General features: G+C 37.2%; 2 protein-coding genes across 5 annotated transcripts; both read left to right on the top strand.

Moving 5' to 3' along the window:
- Positions 1-590: 590 nt before the first annotated feature.
- On the top strand, positions 591-10,053 carry LOC110916353 (lysine-specific histone demethylase 1 homolog 3). Of its 4 annotated transcripts, XR_004884717.1 has the most exons (10): positions 591-783; positions 882-2,647; positions 2,723-2,864; positions 3,336-5,366; positions 5,465-5,558; positions 6,664-7,097; positions 8,610-9,326; positions 9,468-9,542; positions 9,672-9,861; positions 9,981-10,038. XR_004884717.1 is itself a non-coding variant. In XM_035986027.1 (9 exons), the coding sequence occupies exons 2-9, from the start codon at positions 1,116-1,118 to the stop codon at positions 9,744-9,746; spliced, it is 5,100 nt and encodes a 1,699-aa protein (XP_035841920.1). In that variant the 5' UTR covers positions 591-783; positions 1,106-1,115; the 3' UTR covers positions 9,747-10,053. The 4 variants fall into 4 exon arrangements, 3 of the variants coding, with proteins under 3 accessions (XP_035841920.1, XP_035841919.1, XP_035841918.1); XM_035986027.1 differs by having other exon boundaries at positions 1,106-2,647; positions 9,672-10,053; XM_035986026.1 differs by having other exon boundaries at positions 899-2,647; positions 9,672-10,053.
- On the top strand, positions 9,891-14,039 carry LOC110920505 (V-type proton ATPase 16 kDa proteolipid subunit). The gene is made up of 3 exons (XM_022164728.2): positions 9,891-12,588; positions 13,222-13,507; positions 13,601-14,039. The coding sequence occupies exons 1-3, from the start codon at positions 12,510-12,512 to the stop codon at positions 13,731-13,733; spliced, it is 498 nt and encodes a 165-aa protein (XP_022020420.1). The 5' UTR covers positions 9,891-12,509; the 3' UTR covers positions 13,734-14,039.
- The last annotated feature ends 4,353 nt before the right edge of the window (positions 14,040-18,392 follow it).

Below are 18,392 nucleotides of genomic sequence, written 5' to 3'. Positions count from 1 at the left end.
TTAACGGATATTTAAAAAATCCTGCGACAAAAACCCTTAAAAAGGAAAAAGAAGATTCTTGTTCATTCAAACCGACATAAAAACCCAGACCGATCGCTTCGTTATATCATGTATCATCGTTAACAGTAACTTTAATACAACCGAACAAAAATAATCATCAGCAAGTACAATTTTTATTTACAACACCAAAAAATATATTATTACTTTGTTATACCATTCATCATCATTAACATATACGTAACTGCGATACGAAAACAGTAAAACAGAAAAAAGGTATCTTTCACACACACCGACGACATATCATTTACTTTGTAACATCATGTATCATTGTTAACAACAATTCAGCCGCACAAAAATATTATCAGTCATCGTTAACGGATATTTAAAAACCGCGCCACAAAATTAGTTAAAAAAGAAGAATAACAATCTTTCTACATATAACAAAAACTTATTTTTGAAAATCAAGAAACAAATCTACAAAAGAATAACAATTATTTTCGGCCTAAATCACATAATATAAATTTATTTATTCACCAAAAAAAGTTCAAAACCACACCCCATTTAGGCTAAAATTACCCTAACACCCCACCATCCCGAAAACAACAATTCTTTTCTTCGAGTCGGGCATATATATGCACCACCGATCCTCAACTCTATTTCTACGAAACACCCATTTCAGCTTTTTACATAAATTGTATAAATTTCAGTGCTTTTCTGCTTGGGGCGTTGATGATTGTCAATCTTGGGTCACTTCTCTACAGCCATTATAGCTCTTTAAAACAGGTCTGATTGCTGCTTCTTTAGTTAACAATCGTAAATTCATTTGCTTTATGTTGTTTTATATATGTATGTATAGGTCATTTGTATGTTACATAATGCAGAATTGTTGAATTGATAGGGGTTTTGATTGGGAATTTGGAAGCAAGTTTTAATTTTGTGAATTGGGTTGTGGGATTTTGAGGTTTTTGTGTTTGGATATGTGGGTGTGTTTTGGTTTGATTGGTGTTTGATAAATGGAATGTGAGGGTAAAGATTTTGGATCAAATCAAGAATTGGTGCAAATTGGGTTAGGGTTTGATGTGAATTGTGGTGTTGGGAAAACTAGGGTTGAGAAGATGGATGTGGAGAAAGTGGTGAAAAAGAAAAGATCTGCGGAAGTTAAAATCGGGTTTGAGGTGGATGACGATGAGCCGATTGGATCGTTGTTTAAGGTTAAGAGTAGACGGAACCCGAAGAAGGTTAAAGTGGAAAGTGATGGCGGTTTACAAGATCAGGAGTTGGGTGGGTTGGACGATACGTTGGCTGCGTTTAGGAAGAAGTTGAAGGGGCCGAAGAAGGAATCGAGGGTTGGTACAAGAAAAGGGGCGGATTTAGATGCTGATGTGGCGAAAGAACCGTGTGCGTTTGAAGGTGGAGTTGATGAGAGCGTCAAGAAAGAGTCGAAAAACAGTGGTAAACCGAAACGCAAAAAGTCGGTGAAGAAGAAGGTGATCGACGAGAGTTTGACAAATAACGATAAAGAGGGTGATTTGGAGCTTAAAGGGTTAAAAAACAGCGGTAAAGAGAAAAACAAGAGGTCCAAAAGTAAGTCAATGAAGAAGAAGACATCGGGTGAGAATTTGACGCAAAACAATCATGAACCGTCTTCGGATGATCATCTAGAAGATTCCCTATCGGCGTTTCTGCTCAAGGCACAATCTGGCTCGGTTCAGAAAGCTAAAAAGGCGTCGAAACTTAAGCAAGTTAAAACGGCTCAAGGTTGTATTGATGGAGTGGAACGAAAGCCGAATGATCGAGTCACTGTTGAGGTTGTCGAAGATGAAAGATTAACAGAACACCCGAGTAAAGATTCGATTAGAAATGATGTTGTTAAGGATGATTTAGATCATTCATCCTCTGAAATAGCAAAGTTGACCCATGATGTTTCTGAGATTGAAGTTCATGAAGAAAAGATGGACCCCACCTGCCCTATACCCGAGAGCGCACCAATTGTAGGGTTCATAACTAGCCCCGTATCAACCGCAGACCAGAAAATTTCCTCAAGCTTGTTAGTTCAAAACGAGACTATGGACCAGGGTTCGAACCCCGTTGGTGGGGTTGTCTCGGACCAGTTTCAAAACGGTTCACGTAGTACGCAACCGCATTCACATAAGGAAGTCACTTCCAGCGACTGCGACAGTCCAAATCACGAAATTGTTTCGGTTGCTTCACAAAAGGAGAACGCATCAACATCAGACGGCGAATGCAATAAATCTGCAGATGAAAACGAAGCTTACGCAAGTGAAACCGGATCTATGCTCGATCATCGCGAACCAAAATCCAATAAAACGTCAGCTGGCAAGCGGATCGCGAGACAGGCTAAACGACACAGGCATGATGACATGGCGTACGAGGGTGATGCTGACTGGGAGACACTGATTTACGAACAGAATTTTCTGGTAAACCATCAAGATAGTGATAAGGTCCAGTCAGTTAAAACAAAGGGAAAACTAGATTTCTTGCAAACGATTGCTATGGAGACAGAAAGTGGAGGGGTGGCAGCTGTTTCGGTCGGACTGAAAGCTCGTTCTGCGGGCCCCGTTGAGAAGATGAAGTTTAAGGAGTTACTGAAACGTAAAGGCGGGCTACAAGAGTACATCGAGTGCAGGTGCGTATCTATAAATCTGGTATTTAAATTCTTTTGCAGTTCATGCTTTTAGTAATTACGTTACGCTCGCTTCAGGAATCATATTTTACATCTTTGGAATACGGATGTAACGCGCATATTACCGCTGTCGGAATGTGGAATATCTGATGCTAACGTTGAAGACGAGCACCCACAGGCTTCTTTGATTAGGGACGTCTACGCGTTTCTGGATCAATACGTGAGTTTTGTAAATTACTTTACTCATTAAAATTTGGAAAAATTACAAGTTTTGTCCTTTATCTTTATACCACTTTTCAGGCGGTGTCCTTTTTAACGAATGTTGACAGGCGGTGTCCTTTACTAGGTATTTTGTTGCAAGTTTAGTCCTTTACACCCAACCCAGTTAAAAAACCCTGTTAATTGTCGGGTGTAAAGGACTAAACTTGCAATAAAATACCTAGGTAAAGGACTAAACTTGCAACAAAATACCTAGTAAAGGACACCGCCTGTCAACAATTAACAGGGTTTTTTAACTGGGTTGGCTGTAAAGGACTAAACTTGCAACAAAATACCTAGTAAAGGACACCGTCTGTCAACATTCGTTAAAAAGGACACCGCCTGAAAAGTGGTATAAAGATAAAGGACAAAACTTGTAATTTTTCCTTAAAATTTTACGTATGGTTCAGTTTCTAACAAGTAATTTTAACAGAGTTACATAAACTTTGGAGTTGCTTCTAACAAGAAGATATCAGACGGTGGTGCGAAGCCCAATTTCAGGCTTTCCGGAGACGAGAACGATGGAAGAAAATCTGGAGCCCCGGTTACCGATTTGGATGACGGGGTTTCCTTTATTCTCGGTAAAACGAAAAATTACGATAACTTGACAGATGACATTGATACAGCTAAAGAAGCTTTAGATGCGATTGTTAAAAAAGATAAGGATGCTGAGGCGTTGGATTTACCACACGAATGCCCAGAAAATAATTGCGATAGTGGAAAATCACCAAACCGTCAGGTAGAAGATTCGGTTGATCAAAAGGAGCCGACTGTTTGTATGCAGTGTGACGATTCAGAAACACGAAAGAAAATCATAATAATTGGAGCGGGTCCCGCTGGATTAACCGCTGCCCGACACTTGAACCGTCAGGGTTTCCATGTGACCGTGTTAGAGGCTCGTGATAGAATCGGGGGTCGGGTTTATACCGACCATTCGTCTCTTTCGGTGCCGGTAGATCTCGGGGCTAGCATCATCACCGGTGTTGAGGCTGATGTCACGTCTCAACGAAGGCCCGACCCGTCTTCGTTAATTTGCGCACAATTGGGCCTTGAGTTGACCGTTTTGGACAGTGACTGTCCTCTTTACGATACTGTCACGGGTCAAAAAGTTTCTCCAGATTTGGATGAAGCGTTGGAGGCTGAATACAATAGCTTACTTGATGACATGCAGTTGGTTGTAGCCCAAAAGGGCGATCGTGCAATGCAAATGTCCCTTGAAGAGGGTTTAGAATACGGGCTTACGATCCGGCGGGTCGGAACCGCTAAAACGGATTCCGGAAATGAGATATTAAGTCCCCTTGAACGGAGAGTCATGGATTGGCATCTCGCTCATTTGGAATACGGTTGTGCTGCTTCACTACAGCACGTATCTCTTCCGTATTGGAATCAAGATGACGTTTATGGCGGATTCGGTGGAGCCCACTGTATGATCAAAGGTGGTTATAGTGCGGTTGTTGATTCGCTTAAAGAAGGACTACATACCCACCTCAATCATATGGTTACCGATGTTTGCTATCAGCAAGAAGATGAATCACAAAAGAAAGTTAAAGTTTTTACGAAAAACGGTAAGGTTTTCACGGGAGATGCGGTTTTAATCACGGTCCCACTTGGGTGTTTAAAAGCCGAAACGATAAAGTTTTCTCCGTCATTACCCGAATGGAAGAATTCTTCTATTGAACGTCTCGGTTTTGGTGTTCTTAACAAAGTTGTCTTGGAATTCTCCGAAGTGTTTTGGGATGAGTCTATTGATTACTTTGGAGCTACGGCAGAAGAAACCGATCAACGGGGGTGGTGTTTTATGTTTTGGAACGTGAAAAAAACAGTTAACGCACCCGTGCTTATAGCGTTAGTGGTCGGGAAAGCGGCAATCAACGGCCAAGATTTATCCCCGTCTGATCATGTAAACCACGCGTTAGTGGTGCTTCGGAAGCTTTTCGGTGAGGCTGCAGTACATGATCCGGTTGCATCGGTGGTGACAGACTGGGGACGTGACCCGTTTAGCTACGGTGCTTATTCTTACGTTGCGGTTGGGGCATCTGGTGAAGATTATGACGCATTGGGTCGGCCCGTTAATAACTGTCTATTCTTTGCGGGTGAAGCCACGTGTAAAGAGCATCCCGATACGGTCGGTGGGGCAATGATGAGCGGGTTACGGGAAGCGGTTCGTATAGTCGATATATTAACTACAGGAAACGATTTTACAGCAGAAGTAGAAGCAATTGCTGCTGCAAAGAGACATTCTGACACTGAACGGAGTGAAGTTCGGGACATTATTAGAAGACTTGACGGAATCGAACTCACAGATGGTCTTAAACACACGTTGTTACAGAATATGTTTATTAACGCAAAGAGTAGAGCCGGACGGTTGCATCTTGCTAAAGAGCTATTGAATCTTCCTCCGGATGTTCTTAAATCGTTTGCCGGAACTAAAGAAGGGCTCGGCATTCTCAACTCATGGATATTGGTAAGCCCTAAATTAAAAAAAAAAAAAAATCTAAAATGAAAACTATCCTGCTTTCGTATATTCGTATTTTAGAAACTCATTAGGTCACTTTGTAACAGGATTCAATGGGGAAGAACGGGACTCAACTGTTGCGTCAATGTGTTCGTCTTCTTGTGCTTGTATCTACCGATCTACTTGCAGTTCGTCTCTCAGGTATATTTCATATGACTTGATCAAATATTTGATATTTTATTATTAATTAAAACAACGAATGGATTAGTCCAAGCGTTATGTGATGTGTTAACCGTATGAAAACGCGTGTTTCGACGTATCTAATTGAACTCAGTGTAACCTATATAAGCATTGCGATTGGATCAAAATGTAAAGTTAATCGAATTTATATCGTACAATGATAACGTATTATATGTGCCCCGACTCATACATAGAAAACGTAACGAGTATAAAGGAAAAACTGACACGTGTAGTCAAAAGGGATTAATTAGAGCTTTTAAAAAAGGAAAAAAAAAGAAACTTCAATTTGACTCCACTGGATTCGGAACAAAATTTACGAAATATACATAAAATAAGCACGAAAACGTATTATATATGACCTTGGGTTATATTAAAATTAGTAAAAAGTTTAATAGGTTAAAAACGTATGGTATCATAGTTGTTAATAGCGAATAGCGACAAACAGCGACAAGGGACCTATATGCTACATAGCGAATAGCGACAAATAGAGACCACTATTTTATAAATGGCGATACACTAGAAAAAGAATTTTGAAAATTATTATATGTATATTATATCAAAATACATTGGTATATATGCTATTTTACATGTATATTTAACAAAAACCTATAAATCCAGCTATTTTATAGCTATATCTAATTTCTATTTACATCAAAAAAAAAAAAGCCTAACTGTCGCTATTCACGCTATTGGTCGCTTACATCAAAAAAAAAAAAAAAAAAAACCTAACTGTCGCTATTCACGCTATTGGTCGCTATGTCCCAGATAGCGACACTTGGTCGCCTCGCTACATAGCGCGCTATAGCGGTCGCTACAGCCGCTATTGACAAATGACAACTATGTATGGTATAGGGGTAAAGTTGGAACAATAGAAACTGGAGGGGTTAATTTGTAAAATGTAGTAGTAGCCTAGGGACTTTTTGAAAGTTGGTAACAAAGCAAGGAGGTAAACATGAAATTTGAAAAAGTTGGGGGGGTAAAAGAGGAATGTCCACTGACAGTCCTCATTAAGATTATATAAATTGGTGTATACATGATCAAATTATGCTGTTAAATATGAATGTAGGTATTGGGAAAACTGTGAAAGAGAAGGTTTGTGTGCATACTAGTCGAGATATACGCGCTATAGCAAGCCAGCTTGTTAGCGTATGGGTTGAGATATTTAGAAAGGAGAAGGCTGCTAACGGCGGGTCGAAATTATTACGGCAATCGAGTGCTGCAGATGCTTCCAAAAGTAAATCTCATTTAGCTTCCGGGAAACCGCCACTCCGTGCGCATCATGCTTCATCGGATAACCGAGCCGTGAAGGGCGTATCTGTAAATACACACAATCGAAAATCTGTAACGAAGCCTGAACATAAACCGTCTAGCTCTCAGGGTTCAGCGGGAAAACAAAACTATAGGGAGGAAGATTTTAAAGACATACCGCTTTCTGAAGAGGAACAAGCTGCTATTGATGCTGCAGAAGCCGCGCGTGCTGCTGCTATTGCAGCTGCTGAGGTATGTTATTCTTTGTAATTTCATTTTTCTCTTAAAATAATCGAAGACTAAATGCTGAAATTAGGCCTGTAAACGAACCGAACGTTCACTGTTCGTGAACTTGTTCGGCGGGAAGTTCGATTATTTAATAAACGAACGAACATGAACACACGTTTTGTTCGTTTATGTTCGTGAACGACATTCGTTCATTTATGTTTGTTGATTTACCTTTGTTTATGTTCATTCGTTTATGTTCGTTTTAATTTAAATACATAAATATTACACATAAAAGGAAGTAAGGAACTTTCTAACTACTTATATATATAGGGTAAAGTTCTTGTACAAATAATCTTAACATACTAAACATACAAATTGAAGGAAAACTCAAAAAGACAAGGTGGCATTTTTGTAATTATCAATAACTATCAAAGTTACTCTACAAATATACCTAAAAAAACCTAACCACTCCCCCCACCCCCAAAAAAAACCTAACCCCCCCCCCCCACCCCCCAAAAACCTAAAAAAACCTAACCCCCCCCCCCCCCCCCACCACCCAAGCTAAAATGCTAAAAACTAAACGCCCCAAAAAACCTAAAAAAAAACTAAAAAAATAAAAAAAAACACACAAATTATTTTATTTTATTTTTTTAACATTTTTTATTAAAAAATCGCTACTTTTAGTAGCAGCCAAAAAAAATATATATATATATATATTTTTTTTTGCTAACGAAATGTAGCGATTTTTTAATAAAAATGTTAAAAAAAAAATTGTGTTTTTTTAGGTATTTTTGGTTGTAACTTTGATAGTTGGTGGTAATTACAAAAATGCCACCTTGTCTTTTTGGGTTTTCCTTCAATTTGTATGTTTAGTATGTTAAGATTATTTGTATTTGATCTTTGAGTAAGGTTAACATACAAAAAGCCTTATCATACATCACGTAGGAGACAATGGTAACCGTTGGATCAGGGGTATAATCACGCATGGGACCACATAATCACGCATGGGACCACATAATCACGCATGAGACTATAATCACGCACGTTCTATGATAATAACGCACGTTATATTTTTTGTCATGTATGTTAATGTAGGTTAAGCCTTGAAGTACATTATACTTTCTCTTTGATCTTTTGCCTATATATATAACTAATTGGTAATTGGGCTTTCTGGAAATAAAAGTAAGTTTTTTCAATGTAATTTATCGTAATTAATTACTAATTTATATAAAAAACATACTTTATGTCTTTTATGTTTCTTCAATTATGTTCATTTGTGGTGTTTATTGTTTGTTAAATTATGTTCGTTTACGTTCGTGAACTGTTCGTTTAGGTTTTAAAGGAACGAACATAAACGAACACGAACATGCCCATCTTCTTAATAAACGAACATGAACAAAAAAATGTGTCCGATTATGTGTTGGTGTTGGTGTTCGGTTAAAGTTAAATGAACGAACACGAACATGCCTTTGTTCGTGTTCGTTCGGTTCATTTACAGGCCTAGCTGAAATTGGCAATTTGTTTATAAATATACAGGCGTACGCATCATCTGGTGCCAAATGCAGCACACCGTTGCAGCTTCCAAAGATACCGTCTTTTCACAAATTTGCCAGACGGGAGCAATACGCACAAATGGACGAATCCGAGTTCCGGAAGAAGTGGGCTGGCGGCGTTACAGGGCGGCAAGATTGCTTATCTGAAATAGATTCTAGAAACTGCAGAGTAAGAGACTGGTCAGTAGACTTTTCCGCTGCCGGAGTCAACATCGAGAGTTCCAAAATATCCGTCGATAACCATTCACAACGAAGCAACTCGAATGAAAACGCAGGCCCAGTGAGTTACAAAGAGCATTCGGGTGAAAGTACGGGTGTTGACAAGAGCATATTTACAAAAGCATGGGTTGATAGTGCCGGTAGTGAAGGGATAAAAGACCATAGTGCTATTGAACGATGGCAGTCTCAAGCTGCAGCGGCTGATTCCGAATTCTATCATAGGAGTATGCATGCGATGGACGAAGAGTATTCGAATATGAATCTAAAGCCGTCAAATCGCAGGCATGACGCGTTGGCAAACGAGAGCTCTGCTTCGCAAGTTACGGTGAACCGGGAGTTGATCGGTAACCAGCCTCGAGGTGTAGACAAAATTAAACAAGCTGTTGTTGATTATGTGGCGTCACTTCTTATGCCTCTTTATAAAGCGAGAAAAGTTGATAAAGAAAGTTATAAGTCGATAATGAAGAAAACAGCCACCAAGGTCAGTTGTATCTCTCTTTTATCTTTTTTTTTTTTTTTTTTTTTTTTTGTAAATTGGAATATAAAATACGAGAACAATTGGGAATTTACTGTTAAACCGAAAACGGTATTGAAAAAATGCCCACAAAATTGGTGATTTCAGGTTATGGAGCAGACTACTGACGCAGAGAAAGCGATGGCCGTATATGAATTTCTTGATTATAAGCGCAAAAACAAGGTGTGCGTTTGTATGTTTTTCGTTTAACTTACTCGAGTTTAGATACATTATAATATTGTCATATATTCGGTTTCCTAGCGTACATTTTTTTATGTACAGTTACTTAAAAGGACTAATATCTTTGTGCAGATACGAGCCTTCGTGGACATGTTAATCGACAGGCACTTGGCTATGAAGACAGATGCGAAATCTGGATGTTCCTGAAGACCTGGATTCAATTGCTTAAAAAAATTTAAAACAAAAAAAATAAAAATAAAAAAATAGATGAAGAAGATGACCACAAGAGACCATCAATTATGGAAGTCTTCCTTGACTTTTGGTATGGGTTTTGTTTTTTTTTTTTTTTTTTTTTTTTTTTTTTTTTTTTTTTACAATTGAGAATTGTAATTTAGTTAGGAAGTGAAAACCCATTTCTGTCCTTTCTTGAAATCTGTACAGGTTAGGTTAGACCTTGTGGCAACAAAGATTATACAAGACAGTTTTCTTTCGAAACAAATTCCCATTTCGTTTCTTTCTTTTCTTTTTTTTTAGTGGTTCATTTTTTCAAGTTTGCGAGTTTGCTAAAAGCACGAGACTTGAAACCTTTTTGGGTCACCCTTGTTTCTGTCTATTTGTTTCTTCCTTTCCGTTCGCTTCTGCATAAATGTATCGGTGTTTGAGTACCAAGAAGCTGTTCTTGACTGTCCAAGGAAGTGGTACATAGAAATATCAGAAAGTTGCTGCGGAGGTTTGTTTGCGTTCATGATGAAATTGCTAGAAATGTGGTACCGGTGTTTGAGGTTATGTTTTCATGTGCTTACTTGCTGGTTTAATGAGTTTTGGCAGGAGGAGAAACATGAAACATGGAAGTCGTATGGAACTCGGCCTTCAGTTTGGTTTATGTATGACCGTATCCTTTGGTTTAATCGTTTGAGTGTGTTTGGGAGCATGGGTTTAAGGTTCTCAATTGGAGCCTAAGCTTACATGCCTCAAATTTTTATATTCACTTAATTTAAATTAAGCTATACCATAATATCATGTTTGAGGGTGTGTTTGGGTGTTGGGATAACTAGGGATCATTGCACTGTCATATCATAACAGGTTGTCTAATTGGAGCGCGACCTAAGGCTCAAACCTTTGCGCCTCATGTGACCTTCTGACGAACAGTGTACAAAAGGCGTAGGTGAGACACTTTTTAGGGTAAAAATTCACCTGAGGTGTGCGCCTTTTGTACATGGCTTGTTTTTGTGCAGCCGAGTGTTGTTCAACAAGCTTTATTATGTTAGGCTTTATTATGTTGTACATTTATGTTTTCTTTTTTCATTTTAAGACGTACATAAAGCTTAATTATAGGTAAATCATAGGTAGAGGATTCTAAAAACCTATGTGATATATTAAATAAATTATATAATCAGTTTGTGCCTTCCGTATGAAAAGCTCACTGCTTTTGTGTTTGCGTCTTGGTTTTAGACCTCGTCGCTTTTGTGTGCTTTCCGCTTTTTTAAACCAAGACATTAAGAAACAAATAGTTTAAACATATCGAAAAATAGTTATACATTAGTACATTATTTTGTTTATTTTAAATTTTTTAACATATAACAGCTTTGCTAATTTTTCTATTAGTTTTTTTAAGAGAGAAATTGATGTGAATCAGTAAGATAATAGTCAATTGGGCCATACCTTGATAGATTTATATAAAGAAGCGTCGTCTAATAAGCAATTAGGCCATTCCTTGATAGCTTTATATAACGGACCGTTGTTTAATAATCAATTGGGCTATCCCTTGATATACTATTTATTTGAATCATCACTACATTGAATAAAAAAGTTAATTGAATTTTTTTTGGTAATGTTTCATTTGAATAGTCTCATTAAGTGGAAAATAAACTTATTCTTTTAACATAATATTTGATGAATTATTTATATTTTGTATGCTATATAGTTGGACTTATTTTTTGATTTATATCATCCTGAAATTTATATATTTTACGTACTTTAACATTGTATAATAATAATGAAATATATGTAATTTATCATTTAATTTTTATGTAGTTAAAAACAAAAATTTAGAATGGTATTTTTTTTGGAAATCCTAACGGCTATAATTTAACAAACTAACTGGTATACCGGATACTCACAGGTACGCTGGTACCCAACAAGTATTGAGCTAATTGTGGGACACGGTTGTATGCGCATATAATGTATATATGTATGGGTGCTCGGGGGGAAAAAGTGAAAGTGCACTAATTTTAACGTTATTTTACTAATTTTGTGAAAATAACGTTAAAAGAGGGGGGTGGTTAATCATACACCATGTGGTGGCGTTGATAGCCGAAAGACAAAGGGGTACATGCACTAATCGGCAGTTATCTCAATTGCTGAGTGTTATGTGTCTTATGTACAAGGCTTGATGCAAAACTACTATCGAGCTGGAGGTCTCACTGGAAGCAGTCTATCTATTCCAACGGGGTAGAGGTAAGACTGTCTACATCTTACCCTTCTCAGACCTTACCTTAGCTTTGCTATTGGTGGGATTTAGTGAGTATGATGATGATGATGATTATGAGATTGAGATTATCAATGTACATCTCATTGCCATCATGGTAGATATACGTGTATTATGCAAACGATATTATATGCATATAAAAAGTGGATTGTGAGAGGGATGTTTTTGGATGTTTGGTGTTGTGGGAAAAATATAAGTTTTTTGAAGGATGTTTGAAATCTCATGTGACATGTGAAGGGGAGGTCCGTGTGAGTTGTGGATGTGCTTAGGTTCATAAATGATGATTTTCGAACAAAGTCTACAAGTTGAGGGACTAAAGTTTAAATAAAGAATAGTCCAGGGGTATTTTTCCATCAGATATCCACGTCCCCTATAAATACCACCATCTCTTCTTCTTCTCTGTTGATGAGTTTAGATACATACATCCAGAAAGCATAACCCTCATCAGATCCGATCAACTTTTCGTCAGATCTGCAATCATCATGTCTTCAACATTCTCCGGCGATGAGACGGCTCCGTTCTTTGGCTTTCTCGGTGCCGCAGCTGCTCTAGTTTTCTCCTGTAAGTTCATCCAATCATTTCGATGCATTCAATTCGTCAATTCATCGATCTAAAATCGAGATCGATTTGGAAAGATCTTTTTTCTTACATCGATCTTGTAGCGTAGGTTTGAAAGTTATTTGATTGTTCTGTTTTAGGATAGATTTGGATTTGGAAAACCTAACAGAGAAACACGATCTATGAGACTGTGATTTGTTGAATTCTACTCGTTAGTCATTATTTTTTAGGCTTGTAAACGATCAGATCGTTTAGTTAATCGTTTAGTGAACTGTTTGTGCACGTTCGGCTGAATGTTCATTTAGAGCACAATTTATTTTTGTGTGTATAGTTAAATGAACAAACATATTACACATGTCGTGTTTGTGAACGTCTGCTTACGTACGTTGGTTTACGCTCGTTTATGTTTGTTTTGTTTTTAATTGGTTATTGCTCGGTTATGTTTGTTCATTTATGTTAGTTTGTTTACGTTCATGAACAGTTCGTTTATACTATTAACAAACGAACATAAACGAACACTAACACGAACACACTTGCTTTTTTAACGAACAAATAAAAATAAGAGACCTTGTTTGTTTAATTGTTTGTGTTGGGTCGTTTGGTGTGTTTACAATTGCAAGCCTATTATTTATGTAGGCATGGGGGCGGCATATGGGACGGCCAAGAGTGGTGTTGGAGTGGCGTCAATGGGAGTGATGAGGCCGGAATTGGTGATGAAGTCGATTGTGCCCGTGGTTATGGCTGGAGTGTTAGGTATCTACGGGTTGATCATAGCAGTTATTATCAGTACCGGGATTAACCCCAAGGCCAAATCTTATTATCTCTTTGATGGATACGCTCATCTTTCTTCCGGTCTTGCTTGTGGCCTTGCTGGTCTTTCGGCTGGCATGGCCATTGGAATCGTTGGTGATGCTGGTGTCAGGTAAATTAATTTAATCTCTTGAAATCTGCTTATGAGTATTTCATTGTTATCAAGTTAGCTATGAAATGTTGATGATTCTGATTTGTGTTACAGGGCCAATGCACAACAACCAAAACTATTTGTTGGGATGATCCTGATTCTCATTTTTGCGGAAGCTCTGGCTCTCTATGGTCTAATCGTTGGCATCATCCTTTCTTCTCGTGCGGGTCAGTCCCGAGCCGACTAGAAGAGCAGCGGTCTTGGTGGACTATCCTGTCTCTGTGGTGGTGTCTGTTGAGTTGCAGACATGATCAATTCTTTGGTGGTGATGATACCTTGGCCTATGGCTACGCTCTTCCAGTAGGTTTTAGACCAAGCTCTAGCTCTCATTTATAATAAATTCACCTCTTTTATTGTATACTGGATAATTATTTTTGCACATTTTCTCCACATTTGTTGGTAACTATTTATTTTATGGTCAAGAACTCAGTTTCATACTTTCATCACATGTATGATACCCAACAAACGTGACGCGGCTTTTTTGGTTCTCGTATTCGAATTCTACTTGTATGATTATATTTAGAAAACAAATAATTATTTTCACCTTTGCTGGTAATGTTTACAAGACCCCTACAGATCTTGTAAGAGATAATAACTTGAGTAGCATTTGTACCTGTATGTTCGAACGTGTTATACATGTATAGTTTTGTTAGAACAAAGATACGTAAATCAACTTTTGGTCGTGTATCTGCTTTTTATATATCTAAACTTCAATAATGGTAAGGGGGAAGTACTCTGCGGCACAACGTTTGTATAGGGTGTATAAAACGTTATGATCCATGATGAACGACTAACAAAAACACCAGAGACACTGAAACCGTGATGAATTTGATTCTGATTTACTACAACAATTTTACCATAAGTTACAATGTTTGACCGGTTTTATGTGCTCTTCTGTAGCAATATAGCATGAAGACCGATATCGAGGGCCTAAAGTCCTAACATGCCAAAGTCGATGCAAACATGAGCTCAAATTTCAAACTCGAGCAACGCGAAAAAAGAAACATGAAAAAGAACTTACTTTAGTATGGTGAATGAATGTTACAAATTACTGATTGTATAGGTAAAGATGTGTAACAGAAGCATACAAAACTGAACATAGTAGAAAATAAAAAATGAATCACAATATTTCAAAAGGCAGTGTTTCTTGTCGCTCTTGATATTGAAGTTGGCGGTTGGCCCATCATTAGAAGTTTGTGGTGGACATGTACAAACAAGCTTTAGACTAAACTCAGTACAGCTTCAAAGAATAAGAGCAAAATGAATGAAATTATATTTGCTTTCATGAAGGTCTTTGGTTTGAATCAAGTCGGAAATCGCAGGGTGAAAGTTGAAACGAATTTTTTGAACGTAATGCTGAAGCAGAATGATAAAAGTGGATCTAGATGTAATAGATATGATATTTAAGAGCAATTAAAATGCCTGATTCTTGCAAGATTTATGTAAAAGCCGGTTTAAAATGTATACTATTTTGAGTTTATAACCAAATCGGCCATTTAAAAATATTTCTTTTTTGTTTTGTTTTAGGGATTGAAGAAACACCAAGTCTAAACTGTCGGGTTTATCCTTATGGGAATGGTCTTGTCACAATAGGTCAATCCTTTATCTTTCCTCGATTAATGGTTGAAGTATAATTTGCAAAACAATGACGCGTTATAAGGAGAGGTTAGGGGTTCTCCTTGTAACCACCCTCCGGTGTGAGAATAAGTATCGTTTAAGAACAAAAAATGAGTGTGTGTTAAGAGTGAGAGAGCGAGAGAGCCAAGCTTTAAACCTGTGGTTGAAGGTTGGTAACTTGGTATTTATAGCTGAAGAGTAGGGAGAAGAAGATGGGCTGATGGGCCTTGGGCCAGACGTTGTCATCAAGGAATTTCCAGTTTGTCTCCTCTAACATGACCGTTAGTGTTTGCAGAGGATTGGGACGTTGGCGCACGGTGATTGGAGCCATGTGGCATAACGGTTGTCCTTGTTGTCAAGTCTGTCATCAGCTGTGAGTGGAGATCATGGAGCCACAACCTAATTGGTTACACGTCACTGTTCTTTTGTACTTCTTGTCTCCTGCACAATTGATCATTGTGGGAGTTGTCTGGGCAAAGCCTGGCGCACACTGATTGCCTGCAACACCTATCATCTGTACTATTTATACTTGTATTAGCTGTCACTGTGTTGCGTGCGCCGATAAGAGCTTGCGTGCATGCTCTGATGACAGCTGAGTGTTGTTTTGTTAAATCTGAATATGACCCTCTGTGCGTATATCTTGTAACGCCATGCACATGATTTAAGGTCATAACTTTTAGGGATATTGGATATTAGTTATACTCATTAACCATTATTAACATTTTTTAAAATTAGGCTTTAACAAAATAAAAAATTGAATCAAAACTATCAAACCGTTGTTGAATATTTTTAATTGATTATCACAAACACTCATACACATGTATAAAAGCGTGAAACGATTTTTGTTTATATTTATTAGTCATATAAACTTTAAGAATTAATTAAAGTAGTTGCTCGTGACCAAGAAGAAGGGGATTCTGCCTGCCATCTCACCAGCCCTTTTGTCACTACATCCCCCGTTTGCCAAAACACATTGAGATTGGAATCTTTTTACCATATACACATAAACAAGTCAATAAAATGCTCAATCGAGTTTTTTAAAATGATAATAATAAATTTAAAGCTAAAATAAAAATAACAAAATGCTTTGGGTCTGTTGTTTATAACCGGACTCTGACGTGAAAATGGGTATTAAAGTAGTTGGAGTGTTAACTGAGAATTTAATGTGTATAACCACTGATGGTGGATGAATGGTTGGTTGATTGGTAGGGATGGAAATCGAATATGAACTCGACAGGTAAACGTGAAACCTGGCATATTTGGGATGAGTTTGGGTCAGGTAATCGGGTATGGGACTGGGTTTGGGATTTGTTATTATATTTTTCGCGGGTTTGGGATAAGGTGATATACCCGTTTACCTGATTCAATTACCCGATAAACTGTACTTGTTTATCCGATTGTATGCCCGGTATAGTTTCTTTTTTTAAGTATGTTTTCATATGATATATCAATTATTGGCATAGACTATTTTTCAGTGCTTGATCTAGGATTCGCGCCAAGCCGTAACGTTTTAGAAATAAGCGGTAACGAAATCGAAAAAACGTCAATTTTTTTCCAAAATTTACACTAATTTTACACTACCGCCGTAACGCCAAGCCGTAGCGGACGCCACCCCTTACTATATGCTATATCCGCCCCTGCTATTTTTGTCATCTATGCATTTTGGTATATTTTTTCATAAACGTTTTCATAAATTATTTATATAAATTCTAGTTATCTAATATATCTTCATAATGATACCCAATGAGTTTTGGTCGGGTATACACATCAGGTAATTTCTTTTTCAAATTAACTGGCTTACTCGAAACCCATAAGTAAACTCGATACCTGACGGGTATTTACCCGATAGAAACCCAACGGGTTTGGGACAAACTTATCTGATCCGGTTTGGAGTTGGGATTACTTAAACTCGTCCCAAACCCGACCCATTGTCATCCCTAATGGTTGGGATGAGCTAGAGTGAAGCTAATCTACTTGTTAAAGGCAGGGGTGTTCATCAGTTCAGTTTATCGTTTATTTGGTTTATCCAGTTTTCAAAATTTTATGCCCCAAACTAAAAACCAAATCAAACCAAATTAGGAATATGCAAACCGAACCAAACCAAATACAATTCGGTTTGGTTTCGGTTAGAAACCAAATAAACAAAATTTAACGAAATTGTACTTAAGTACTTTTTTTTACTAATTTATATCTATGTTTGTGTCTAACTTCCGAACATCAAATCAGCAACTAATTTAAACCTAACAATATATAAATAAAAGACATAGCAAAATAAAACAAACTTATCCATAAAATAGTCTACACACAACCACAAAGTTAAAACTTCAAAACATAGATCATAGAAACTATAAATAGTCAACAAGTCTAATGACACAAAATATAAAGTGTTATTGGGTTTTAATAATCCTAAGTTTCACTAGTTGGCCGATAATAATCTCAACTTTAAAATTCCCTTCAATAATCCCAACTTGTAAAAGTTTGGCCGTCATTGATCCTTTTCTAACATAGATGCACTTAAATCAAATAAGGAGTCTCTAGGTGTAATCGAATCTATTGAGGAGACCAAATTCTTATATGTTTGAAAATGATCAATGGCGGCCAAAGTTTTATAAGTTGGGATTGTTGGAGAGAATTTTTAAAGTTTGGATTATTATCGGCCAACTGGTGAAACTTAGGATTATTAAAATCCAATAACCCAAATATAAATAATCTTCAAACCATGGGGATACATATACTTAGATATTAGATTTAGTATTTTTGGCTAATAAATTGCATATAATTTATTAAACATTATTATTTTTATTTAATAATTAATTAAAGTAACGGTTTATTCGATTATCCGAATAAATCAAATAAAAAAATGTGGATCCAAAAACCATATTCACAATTCAGTTTCGGTTAGAAACCAAACCAAAAACTGAATTCTTTATTTAGATCGGTTTATTTGGTTACGGTTATGGTTCGGTTTACGGTTTTTATTTAGTTACGGTTTTATCTGAACACCTAGTTAAAGGCACATTATCCATATATTATCCATATATTATTATTATTATTATTATTAATTAATTAATTATTAATTATCCAACGAATTGAACAGTAACTTTCTTTATAATATTATAGTAACTAGTAGGTTTCCACCCGCGCGTTGCGGCGGGTATGCGATAGGAATCTGATCGGCATCCGTTCTTTTGTTACGCTACCATCACACACTATAGTAAGAAAAGTAAAA

This window comes from Helianthus annuus, chromosome 16 (assembly GCF_002127325.2).
Source record: "Helianthus annuus cultivar XRQ/B chromosome 16, HanXRQr2.0-SUNRISE, whole genome shotgun sequence".
Taxonomy (NCBI): Eukaryota; Viridiplantae; Streptophyta; class Magnoliopsida; order Asterales; family Asteraceae; genus Helianthus; species Helianthus annuus.
Note: the sequence above shows the minus strand (reverse complement) of the source record. Positions and strands in the feature narration are given on the sequence as shown.

Excerpts from the sequence above, each read along its gene's own strand:
- LOC110920505 (XM_022164728.2), top strand. The coding sequence starts at position 12,510 with ATGTCTTCAACATTCTCCGGCGATGAGACGGCTCCGTTCTTTGGCTTT. Across the intron at positions 12,589-13,221 it reads AGCTGCTCTAGTTTTCTCCT|GCATGGGGGCGGCATATGGG; the intron begins GTAAGTTCATCC and ends TTATTTATGTAG. Across the intron at positions 13,508-13,600 it reads GTTGGTGATGCTGGTGTCAG|GGCCAATGCACAACAACCAA; the intron begins GTAAATTAATTT and ends TTTGTGTTACAG.
- LOC110916353 (XM_035986026.1), top strand. The coding sequence starts at position 1,014 with ATGGAATGTGAGGGTAAAGATTTTGGATCAAATCAAGAATTGGTGCAA. Across the intron at positions 2,865-3,335 it reads ACGCGTTTCTGGATCAATAC|AGTTACATAAACTTTGGAGT; the intron begins GTGAGTTTTGTA and ends TAATTTTAACAG. Across the intron at positions 5,367-5,464 it reads TTCTCAACTCATGGATATTG|GATTCAATGGGGAAGAACGG; the intron begins GTAAGCCCTAAA and ends ACTTTGTAACAG.